Raw genomic sequence first — 11540 nt, 5'->3', positions numbered from 1 at the left:
GGCCTTGGAGGCCTTCATAAAGACCCCCGATGACCCCCAAATTGGGGAGATGCAAGCACAGTGCAAAAGAATGATATAATAACCATCAGATCATACCAAGTAAATTAGTTCCAGCCCATATGTGATGATGTTGTAGTGACATAGCAATACTAAGCAATACTTACTGTATAAATATACCACAGCACTTGACAAGGGTGGGTGAGTTAGGAGGAGATATCCCCCTGGCCACCAGCACTGCAATAAATACCTGCTCTGCAGACATCAGTCTATGGAGATTTATTTCCAACCTATCTTTCAAGCATCTGTAGTAGTGAAAGATGCCAGGCAGGCATGTTCTTGAGGAAGGCTTTTTCTCCATCTTGCACCTTAGGAGTGCAGGAAGTGGGCAACTGGGGAGACAGACTAATGAGAAACACAGGGTCCAAGATGCATCCATCTATAAGTGCTCTGCCTTCTAATTATTATTTAAATGGTATTTCGTAGAACTGGAGAATGGTGTGAGTTGGAAGGGACCTTAAAGATCAGCTAGTTCCAAGCCCCCTGCTATGGGCAGGGCCACCTTCCACTAGACCAGGCTGTTGTAACATCAAGTACAAATCAGCAGCCCTCTTAGGTTTGTCCTGTCACTTTAGTACGAGCGTTATCATTTCAGTGTCAGCAAATGAATGCTTCATGAGTGTGTACATTTGCAACAGTTGGTGGAAGCACCGTGAAAAAGTACTCAAAACTTTCCAGGATGCCTGTGTTTTAGCTTGTCTCATGTGCTCTGTGCAGTGCCTGAGCCATGTCATGTGTTTTTAGGCACACAGAAAAGAAGTGATGCAGTCTCTAGATCGTGACTTAACTGCCTGTGCAATTAACTCTCTTACAAAACCAGGTGGGGGTGGCACAAAAAAGAAGGGAAGTCCTTGGCAGACAGTTGATTGGAAAGCTGTATGGAACTGCAGAAATTAAGAAACAAGAAAGGATAAAAGATGTACCGTAGCGTGGGAAAGCCTCAGGAGGAGAGCATGCAGCAGAGTAGTAAGGAGCCAGCTCAGAGCAGGTGCTGGGAATTGCATGGAGCTTTAGAGACCAAGGCATAAAACATTTAAGCACTGGTGAAAGAAAATACGGAACCAATCTGTGGATTTAGAAACTGAGGAAAATTACAGTACACCTTGAGATTTTCAAGGGAGTGTTTTTTAAAAACAGGACATCAGGCAGTTCCTAGAGGGTCTGGAAAATATTTTCAGTTGAAAACAAATACATGTAAGACAATAATCCTGTGTTTACTTCCAGATATCTGAATAATCTATTATGGGCTACGGTAAGAAAGAGTCTGATTAAGTTGGTCCTGATACTTTCTGAACACCTGCAACCCCTTTTGGTCATCTTTTATATATGAAGCAGACAGCTGTTAGGGACTTCATTATCTTTGTTTAGATGCTTTACCACCTTTAGTACATTTTTAACAGTAGAAAATAAACAATGACTTAGGAAAATTAAAAACTCTTTCCAAATACTCTGAAGACAAAATTACGTCATTGTCATATTACACTGTACTTTTTTGAGGCCTCTTCGTGATTCTGGTTTAGTTCTTTCATTGGTAAAGAAATTCTCAGTTTAAGAAATAGTTATCTTCCAGCACCAGTCACCTTCTCTGACTATGGCTATTCTGCTGTGTTCCTGTCACAATGCCTTGCCTTCAGGGTCCATAACAGCACCTTAGGCCCTCCATTTAGCCCAGGTTTCTTCTGTCAGTTTTCAAAAATCTAAGGAAAATGTTTAAGACATACAGTTAGCTTGCTAACTGTACTGACAGCTGGTCTCACTGATACTTACCAATTACATCCACCCTTCTGCTCCCTCATACTCATCTATCCAGCACTGTATTACCACTCTCCAGATCTGTTCCTTCCCCCCCTAAGTAGAGGCTGCCCAAATTACTTCCCCCTTTTTTTCTGTTTCAGTTAAATTAAAGCTCCTTTTGCTAATACTACTGTCAGGATGTGGTATCTTCAAAATTACTCCATGAATACCTCCATTGGGAAAATATCCAGAAAGACTCCTCCATAGCAACAATTAAATACCAACACTGATCTTCACTGTTTTGTTATACCTTTGATTTCATTTTCTTGAGACTGGATTTTCAGTGAATTCCCCAGATCCCTGATTCTGTGCTATCTCAGAACACATTTTCTCAAGACTCTAGTGTATCATTAGTCCCAACATACCGGGCAACCCCATCATTACTAAAATACCCTTATTCTCTGCAAGGCTGCCAGACCCTTGCCAATTCTAGTACTTCCTCTCCTACCAGGGACAGTCTCATTTCATTTGTTCTGCCATTGCTTTTTACTTCATTTACTCACCTCCCTGTGACAAACACACCTCTCAGTTCCACTTGTCACTTACTATCACTTATAGCTACTTGCAACACACTGCATTCTCCTATATACACTAATATAAAATGGAAAATTCCCTTTCAGGGGTAATTCCCAGGCTCTTATTCTGCTGCTGAGCAGTCCTTTCAGGATCCTTCCGCACCAGAGCATACATTTCTGCTTCCAGGTGTATCTGAGTTATCATTTTTGTGGGTTCTACGAGGCAAGTTTTTATTCAAACAATATATTCTTGAAAGGAAAATAGATGCTGTAATATCAATCTACTTCCACCATCAGCATTCACTTCAGATGTATTTAAGACTCACAGTGACTGTGGATCGATGACACCTGCAATGACCTTCCAATAAATAGTTACTCTGGCCTGCAGCTTGCTCCTTGCAGTGCTTTTTCTCGGTGTTTGAGTGTAGTTTTGGCAGCAAGCCACAGCAGCACTGTGAAATTCAAATGCCTCCTTGTACGTTTCTGGAGAGTGATGTGTAGTGTGGTAGCTACAACAACTAGTTAATGAGCCCTAATCCCCAGTCCTAGGCCAAACTAAGGACCTCTGGAGAAAAATCAGTAATGTTTTTTCTCCCTCTCGTCCACAGCATACCTCACAGCTATACTGCATTTTTATCCCAGAATTCCTGACTCTGGCCAGGAACATTTGCATACAATCATTTATTTATATCTAAATTTTGTCCTAAAGGAAACTAAAAGCCAGGGAGCTTTCTCTCTGGACTAAATCAGTCTACAGTCTGTCTCCCAGGGGTTAAGTTACATGGCAAATAGCTTACCATTGTTAATTGATATACCTTTAATTTTTGCTGGAGCTGTTCCCTTAATACAAGCCAAGTATTCACACGTGATAAATGGGTTATTAATATTTGAGAAAATTTTAATACAGTTCCTGAAGATACTTAAAAAATGCCTTAAATAAAAAACATCTATAAAATATTTTACTCTTTTTCAATTTGACGCTGCCATCAAAGCTGCAGAAGAAAATGGGCCAGCTGGATGTCACTTGCAGTATCTATCTGCCTTCACTTTAGCTCTCCTGTATGGGAAGAGTGAATGAAACAAGATTTACATTAAGACCAAACACAATTACATCTGGGTATTTTATCTGCCTCAAAGTGTTAAGGATGCATTGAAAGCAATTTTTCTTAAACTTTGCTTCAAAGTACATATAAAGGCCTAACAACACTTTGGATTTGTTAATTAATTTTGTTTTCCTAAGGAGGTAGAACTGCAGTGTCTAAAGTTAACCTTGACTTTCCCTTCAAATAATCGTAATTTCGTTTTGTCTCCCCTGAGGAATGGAATTCAGATTCAGCATGATCTGAAGCTGACCACCTGTGAGAGCCCAGGAGTGTTCTCTCATCACTTGCAATTATCAGAAATAGTTTTTTGCATTCCACCCACTGAATTAATGCAAATATTTATACTATATACTGACATAAAAGGCTTTAAAAATTCAACATGGTTTCTTTATAAGGGAAAAAAATTCCCACTAGATAACATGAAGACTGTCCTTAATAAACACTATTTCTCTTTAAAACGCAACTTCTGCCTCTCCAAAATATTCTGGTATCATAGGCATTAAAAATATTAAAAATTAGCTCAATTTTCATGATTAAAAAGATTAATCCCTCCACAACTCCATACTAAAAAACTGAACAATCTAGTTAAAGATTTTTAAAAGAACTAATTTACAAGTAAATTCAAACTTGCAAACTTCAGTTAAAGAAGTGAAAAAAAAAAAGAAAAAAGAAAAGGTGGCAACCCCCAGGACTCAGGCACAGCACTCACCAGAGGAAAATGCTCAGGAACCTATCCCCCTGAAATCTAGCCCTCTTTTGTACCCCAGGTTTTACTGTAATTCCATCTCCCAGTAGTTTTTTCATCAATACATTATTTCTAGCACTTTGAAGTACCTGTCAAGCAGCATTTCATGAAAAGTGCCTTCTTTTCTGGCTTTTCTAAGGGCTTTTGTATCTTCTTTGCTTATTTTAAGCTTTTTGTCTTGAAAACTTTGGAACTTCTTCCTGTAAGAAAGAAGAAAAGGGGGAAGGAATAAAGAACTGAAGCTTTTTAAAATTTTTATTTTCCAACATAACAGCAGCTGTGGTAAGAATCTTAGGTCCTACTAAAGCAGCAGATAACTGACCTAATAAAATCCAGCAAACCATCCCAGTAGTAAGGTTGCACTAAGGCTTCTGTAGGTGAAAACTATTCAGGTTTTGGTTATTTTTGGCAGTCTCAGTAGGAATGTCCCCTCTGTGACTAGCTGAAGAGGCTACAAATTCTAAAGAGCCCCTTCTCCAACTACTAGCACAAGAAATCAGGGAGCAAAAGTGTACTGTGGATATAGTGCTGACTGTAGGGAAGCTGCAGCACTTTTCTCTGTGAGAAAAGGCCAGGGGCTGACCTGTGCTGGACAGAGCTGGCTCTCAAGACATCCACTACAGGACACAGCCAAATCCACCAGCAAAGCTGGTGACACTCCTGTGAAAACGTATTTAAGATAAGACAAAATGCCACACAGGCAGACAAGGGAAAAAAAATTCCAAAAACCTAAAAGTGCAAAATGACAGTGCACAGAGAAGGAGAGGAAGGAGATGCTTTAGGCACTGGAGAAAATATTACCATTCAGCCCATGAATAAGACTGTACCAAAGAAGGGGAAAAGCAGGAAAGGAAGGGAGTGGCTGAAAGAAACCACTGTATATTGACAGTGCCCATCTGGCTTGGAGGAGTGGGTAGAAGAGCCTGGAGAGAAGCTGAGCTTGAGAGATGGGAGTAGGAAAGGTGGTGTTTTTAAGTTTTGTCTCTCAGAATCTACACCCATTTAAAAGGAAATAAATTTAAGTAATTTTTCAGTTAACCCTGGGACAGTATCTGGTACAGCAGCTCTCCTTTATCTCAACCAATGAGCTATCTCACCCTATTTTCTTTCCTTGTCCTGCTAATGAAACGTGGGTGAAAGGCTGGATGGGAGTTGGGCCCAAAGATACCCCAGCCAGAAGCAAAAAATGGTACTTGAGCCTGTTACCAGCTCTAAAATACATACACGTAATTGATTTCACACTGTTTAACATTTCCTTTGTCTTCTTGTGGAACATCATCTTTCTTCTTAGCTTCTCTTTCAGCACAAGTACGAATCTAGTAATTGAAACAAAAACAAAAAAAACAACCAAAACACAACAGAAAACACCTGTATTTTAAAACCAGTAAGTTATGGGTGAAAGATGACTACATATCCTTTGTAACAGAATGAGAGTCACAGTGACTTTTCAAGTTCACAGTGTTCAAACTGGTTAACCAGAAACAACTGCAAAAGTAAGAGCTGCCTGAACTATGGGAAATGTTAAGTGCACACTTGATACTATGATAAGACATGACTGCCTTTATCTCAAGGAAGCACTATTACAGTTCTTAATTTTGGCAGGAACAATTCAGAGATTGACTTAAAATACTATTGCTCTGACTAGTTAAGATACCTATCTCTGCTTGGAGAGTAGAGATATATTTCCCATGTTCAGATAAAGTCAAGATAGTCTTTTCAGATTCTCTTAAAATATCTCCCCTTCTGGATCATTCTGGTAAACCCTTCCCTGTCCCTGACTTGGTCATAATTTCTCTCTTCTGTCCTAAGCTGTTTAGAAGTACCTGGAAGATCACATAGACTCTTTTGTCCTCCTGAGTGGTAAAGTGTCTTTTTATCTCCATAGGAGGTAGTGAGAATTAATGCAGCCCTGGAACTCTTTTACTTTTCTTGTGGCCAGACCACTTGACAGCTTATAGGAAGCAATTGTAACTGTATTAACAGAAAATCATAGTACTGAGACACCTGCTTTTTGAGTTTGACTCCTGCCAATTCTGTATTAATTGTAGAAGTTATAGATTACCTTTATCATTTCTTCTTCCCCTGCAGTTTTGCTTTTGGCTTCTATGTCCCCCTCTTCATTACACCTAATAAAACGGCTGTTTGCTGCTAGTAATGCCATTTTCCTCTGCAGAAACAATATCACACATCGTAAGTATAATGAGGTTGTACATAATCCTTGATTTGTAACAATTTATCCTCTACAATATACCAAATGTCTCTGTAAATAATTCTTTTATGTATGGATACTTCAATAGCTAGCAATAGCTTGCCAGACTTGCTGACTCCATAATTTTTAAGATGCTTATAGCTGCCAAAATGCAGCTATTGAAGTATTTAAAAACTATCAATTACAGTAAATGCACTGCAGTTGGAAAATCGTAAGTCACAATATGAAAGAGATGGCAAAAGGCTTTTACTTCACAATAAAAAAAACCAACATCTACATAGATTAACTCAAAATACAGTCAAACACTAGCAACATCAAATAAACTACTCCAAACAGCTTACATCTTGGAAGACAGGTTCCCACTGCTCTCTTGATCCTATTGCATCGGAACGTCCAACAACAAGCCCGTCTGAATTTATACCAAGGTATTTGCCATAACCAGACTTGAGAGCAATCCTCAAAGAGAAAATGTAGAAAACAATAGTGCTTTTAATTAATGCAATTCACAACACCCAAAACACCATAGATGCTTTTAGTAGCAGACAATGTATTTCAAAAGAGTATTGAAATGCCTTCTCACAAAATCCAAAGATAATAAGTATCAAAACTTGAAACATTCCAGTAATTACCTTGTATCAGATAACTTTACTGCTGTAAACTGCTCAGGAGGACTAGGGCCTTCATCACCTGAGGAATGAATTTTCCATTAGTTAAGTATGAAGTATAAACATAAAATATATTAGCCCACTAAAATATTGCAGTATCAAAAAGAATTAAACATTGACTATTTCTAAATACTATGGAAAGTATTTCATTAAAAATTCCTTTTTGAGTATTCAAAAAGTATATTTTTAAAAAAGCAATGCAGGTGCTCATTTATGTTCATGTATTTACAGTGCTTAAGATACAAAATAAAGATGATCATAATTTAAATAAATTTATTATTAAGAATGTTTTGTATTTCTCCTGGTGGCTCTGAAAACCGTAATCTCCTTGTAATGTTATTTCTTTGATAACAAAATGCATTATGGCAATGGTAACTCAACTCAGCTATGGTAACTCAACTCAGTACCCTAAAAGCTACTGGCTTCTCCATCCCTCAAAACCAAAACAAGAGAATACGGCCATTATTGCTCTGATCTCTGTCTGGAGATGAAACACACAGACTGTCAGGGTTCTGGAACTGTCTATGTCAGAGTCATTGCCCTCAAATTCAAAGACCAAAATAATTATCCCAGCACATTAGCAGTCCTCCTCTTATGCAGTGACAAAACAAGTATATTAAGACAAGGATGCAGCAATAAGCACTAAAACTCATCTACCTTGAATTTCACTCTCCAAGTGACACCATAAACATTTTATAGGTTTTAATAAAAATTATACTGCTTTTTATCCAGCAAGTGGTATGGCCTTTAATAGGTAATCATCTTCAGTGCAGTTCAATTTATTGCACACATAAGCCAGCATGAAAGTAGATGAGTGAAACTGATTGGCAGTCATTAGGTTTAAGTCATCTGCATGCTTCAGCTAGAATTATTGCATTTTTTGTAGTAAACTGGTTTTAGCTGTAACACCGCTTGCCTTGAAGTGATGCTAGTTCTATGCTTTTAGGCACTTCATTATTAAAACTCTATTATTTTCAATTTCCTGGAACAAACCTTTATGTGGTGCTCCAAGTGTAAACAAGCCATTGTCGAGGGCATGGATGTAAGCTCCTTTATCCATTTCTATAGCTATGGTTCCTGTAATTTCACCAAAATTACTGACAGCCCACCAGTTTCCTGTAATACAAAATCATGACAGTTTATTAACAGAGTAATCACAACTTCTGATTACAATAGCCAAAGAGATTATACTTCTGGGTCTTCTCTGAAATTTTAAATTCAAAAGACAGCTATCTCACAATCTTTGTGCATTATTTTATGGTCCAGAGTCAATTTAATAGTGTTGCTGCTGCTGCTTCAGGAAGTCCTGCTCTTTGACCTGCTGTCATCCCTAGTTATAAGCTCCTGTGCTTCATCCCTTCTTTGAGTTAGTCCACAGACCAAGCTGATTCATTCAGCTGATGCAGCAAAGATACATCTCACAAGAAAAATATTTTTTTCCCGCTGGATCTGTCTCCTATAGTTTTGGGATCATACTAATTTATTAGATTCTCCAGCACAAGAGAAACAGAGATGCTATTTCATCTTGCCGTTAAATATGTTAATTGTAATCCTTAGACCTCAGTTGTTCAAACCAATCTGGATTTGAACATTTGACTCCTACAGAATTCTACCAAAATTAAAGGCAGCCCTTCCCATGTGCACAACTTAGAATTGTGACTTTTACATTTTTTGAACAGTAAAATTATCTCATTGTACACTGTCTTACAAATATTTCCTACCTCATTAAGATAGTAATGCCTTATTTTTTAATTACTTGTAAAAAACGGAATCCATCCTACTACTGTCACAAATTCCATTTGGAACCTAGGAAGATCTCCCAAAACATGTTGTGAGAAATAGTTATGTATCCCTGCAGGGGGTTACATTTACTTTATGAAGTCCTACAACGACCTCGTTAGCTTCTGCCACATCCCCTACAGCTTCCGCACTGTCACATAACTCCTGGAAAGCAGCTCACCAACAATATCGAGCTGCTCTGCCGCATCCTCTTCCCTTTTCCTTTTCTTTTCCTTGTGCTTCTTCTTGCTGCAAGGGGAGATGCAAAGAAGTGAGAACGAGCCGCCGACCCGGCCCTTGTCCCGCCCGGGCCCTGCGGGAGCGGGTGCCTGGCCCCGGCCGGAGGTGAGGGCCGGCCCGGCCTCATCCCTGCCCAGCCTCCCACACCGGCCCCGCCGCAGCGCGGGGCAGGGGCGGCGGGCAGCCTGCTCCTCACCTCTTCTCTTTCGACCCTTTGAGGACGAGCTTGGTGGATTTGACGCAGGAATACTCCGCCATGTCGGCATCCGGGAAGGGCGGGAGCACCGAGGCGGCTCTGCCCCCGGCCGGGCGGAAGCCCTGAAGCCGCGGCCCCGTCTCCGCCCGCCTGTGGGCGGGGACCGGCGGCACCCAGCTTCAATCCGCGCACGTGGAGGGCGCTGGATACGGAATTTGTACGGGAAAATAAAACAAGTTTAAAATTACATTTAAGCAGTCTGCCCCTGGCACCTTTCCCATCTAAGTCTGGCTTGGCTCCATTGCCGGACGGAAGGCAGAGAGTGCTAAGGAAGGAAGAAGGAAGAACCCACAGCTTCTACAGCCCGTGCGTGTCTGTTGTAAAACACATCATGGACATTGGCAGAGCTCTCGGACGTGAGAGCAGCAAGGCCAAGGGCATCAGGTCTTGCCTCTGGCAGGGTTACACGGGAGCTGGACACCTGGATGTGCTGGTGAAGGAGTAAAAGCTTCCAGGGACACCTATGAAGGCCAGTTGGGGAAATGCAGCTCGCAAGTGCAGCCCAGCTAAGTGCACCATGCTAGGGGTGAAATGAGGTGTGACAATTTTTTTTCCCATCCTGTTAGCCACTTCGTATTCCACAGAATAAAACATACCTCAGACTTCCCTCTTGGCATATAACAGTCTTTTTCTCATATTAATCTAGCACCTTCTAGACAGGCACCAATACTCCTTACAGGAGGAATACCTTCCTAGCACATGTGATTAGAATCCCAGTTACAGCAGTAATTTGTGTTTAGTCTTCAAAAGTGTTCTTCCTACTTCATACTCATGAGAGGAGGGGGAGCTTTGTGCCCAAAAAGTTGCCTGTTGATTATACTACCTGGTTAGCTGAAAAATACTACCCCTATCAAGGCTTGTTGTACATGGCTTATGTACAGGTACAGAGATGTTTGCATTGGATTGCTTCTTTTTGCTTTCCAAGTTAATTTCCTGTCTATGCTTGCAACTTTTCAGCCCCTCAGAGGTGTCTTCTACAAGTAAGAACTGCAAGTCTCATACATGTTTATGTCAAGGCTTTTAAAGTCATTGAAAGCGACCAGTTGATAAAACTTGGTGTGTACAACGTTCCAATCAATGAGTGGATGGTGGATGGCTGCAGGTGTCTTCCACAGATACTTTGGTTGGATCCAGAACCCTGACTCTTCTCACCAAAATTTCTTTGAATTTCTCTCTCAGGGCCTAATATGACACTACCTCCTGTTGTTATTTGTGAAATTGGAGTAGTTACACTTGCTGTGTAAAATGCAAACAGCAGTAATGAACTCCAAGGAGGTTTTGTCAAGTCCCCCATTTTGGAGCTTCGGGGGCATTGAGTTTGTTAGCAAAACCAATATTTAAATCAAGCTGCTGGTCCATGTAAAATCAGAATATTGTTTGCGTGTGGTTGTGTGTTGGATATGCTGCTTTCTGTAGGTGCATAATTTGTGGTATTTGGGAGTGGGGCTGTGGTTGAGCGTCATCCTCAGTGGGTGCAGCTGTGAGCAGCAGGTGAGCAGCACTGACAGCAATGAGCCATGGAGTGCCCAGGGGCTCTGACCAACCACCAAAGGGAACAGAGGGCACTCAGGTGCAGTGCATCAACGTGAGGGGTATAAAAGGCTGGGCTAAAGGACAAGAAGGGCTGATGCTTGCAGCCTTCTGTAGTGGGATGATGTTGCTCTTTATGAGCAGATGCTTTGGTATGGTGTTACTCTGAATGGGTTGATGTTTTCTGAGATTGTATGATGATACTCTGTGTATTGTGGCTGTCTCAACTGCGATGCATGCTTTGACAGCTTTTTTTTGCTAGTAAGTAGGAAAGTACCTGACCTCTACAGGGTTCTCTTTCATTTTGCAATTTGTCAAGAAGCTGCTTATCCATGCAGGTATACTGATGTTTTTGCCCAACTTCCTCTTTTTTGCAATGCATTGCTCTGAAGCTTAGAGAAGGTGATCCTTGACTAGTAATCATCTTTCTTGGGTGTGTCTTCCCTCTGGGGCTTTATTCTGTGTTACTCTCCCAGGCAGATCAGTGAAGAGATACAAATCCTCTTACCTGAAATCTGGGGAAACCAGCTTGCTGTTCATCCTCCTGGCTGCCCTAAGTATCTTGAAATCCACCATTTCATGGTCACTGCAGCCAAAGCTGTCCTTGTGCTTCACATTCCCCAGCAGCACGCCCCTGTCAGTGAGGA

The 11540-nt window shown here is 40.8% G+C and overlaps 1 protein-coding gene and 1 long non-coding RNA gene across 3 annotated transcripts in view; one reads left to right on the top strand and one right to left on the bottom strand.

The window, feature by feature from the left end:
• Nucleotides 1–1261: 1261 nt before the first annotated feature.
• On the bottom strand, nt 1262–9456 carry FRG1 (FSHD region gene 1). 2 transcript variants are annotated; one of them, XR_010361269.1, is made up of 10 exons: nt 9304–9456; nt 9049–9116; nt 8082–8204; nt 7053–7110; nt 6765–6879; nt 6277–6381; nt 5439–5530; nt 4304–4414; nt 3330–3423; nt 1262–1754 (listed from the first exon to the last, which is right to left on the bottom strand). XR_010361269.1 is itself a non-coding variant. In XM_064417978.1 (9 exons), the coding sequence occupies exons 1-9, from the start codon at nt 9363–9365 to the stop codon at nt 3387–3389; spliced, it is 771 nt and encodes a 256-aa protein (XP_064274048.1). In that variant the 5' UTR covers nt 9366–9456; the 3' UTR covers nt 3240–3386. The 2 variants fall into 2 exon arrangements, 1 of the variants encoding a protein (XP_064274048.1); XM_064417978.1 differs by lacking the exon at nt 1262–1754 and having other exon boundaries at nt 3240–3423.
• A 1516-nt stretch (nt 9457–10972) lies between these two features.
• The window catches only part of LOC135299243 (uncharacterized), a 35414-nt gene continuing 34846 nt past the window's right edge, over nt 10973–11540 (top strand). Inside the window, exon 1 of the long non-coding RNA XR_010361270.1 lies at nt 10973–11045. This is a non-coding gene — a long non-coding RNA (uncharacterized LOC135299243). The remainder of the gene's footprint in view (nt 11046–11540) is intronic.

Source organism: Passer domesticus, chromosome 4 (assembly GCF_036417665.1).
Source record: "Passer domesticus isolate bPasDom1 chromosome 4, bPasDom1.hap1, whole genome shotgun sequence".
NCBI classification, from domain to species: Eukaryota; Metazoa; Chordata; class Aves; order Passeriformes; family Passeridae; genus Passer; species Passer domesticus.
Note: the sequence above shows the minus strand (reverse complement) of the source record. Positions and strands in the feature narration are given on the sequence as shown.

What these genes read in the sequence shown, in the direction of transcription:
- FRG1 (XM_064417978.1), bottom strand. Translation starts at nt 9,365, where the DNA reads ATGGCGGAGTATTCCTGCGTCAAATCCACCAAGCTCGTCCTCAAAGGG. An exon ending in AAAGGGTCGAAAGAGAAGAG is followed by an intron (nt 9,117 to 9,303) that starts GTGAGGAGCAGG and finishes CTCCCCTTGCAG; the next exon opens with CAAGAAGAAGCACAAGGAAA. An exon ending in GGGAAGAAGAAATGATAAAG is followed by an intron (nt 5,531 to 6,276) that starts GTAATCTATAAC and finishes TTCAATTACTAG; the next exon opens with ATTCGTACTTGTGCTGAAAG.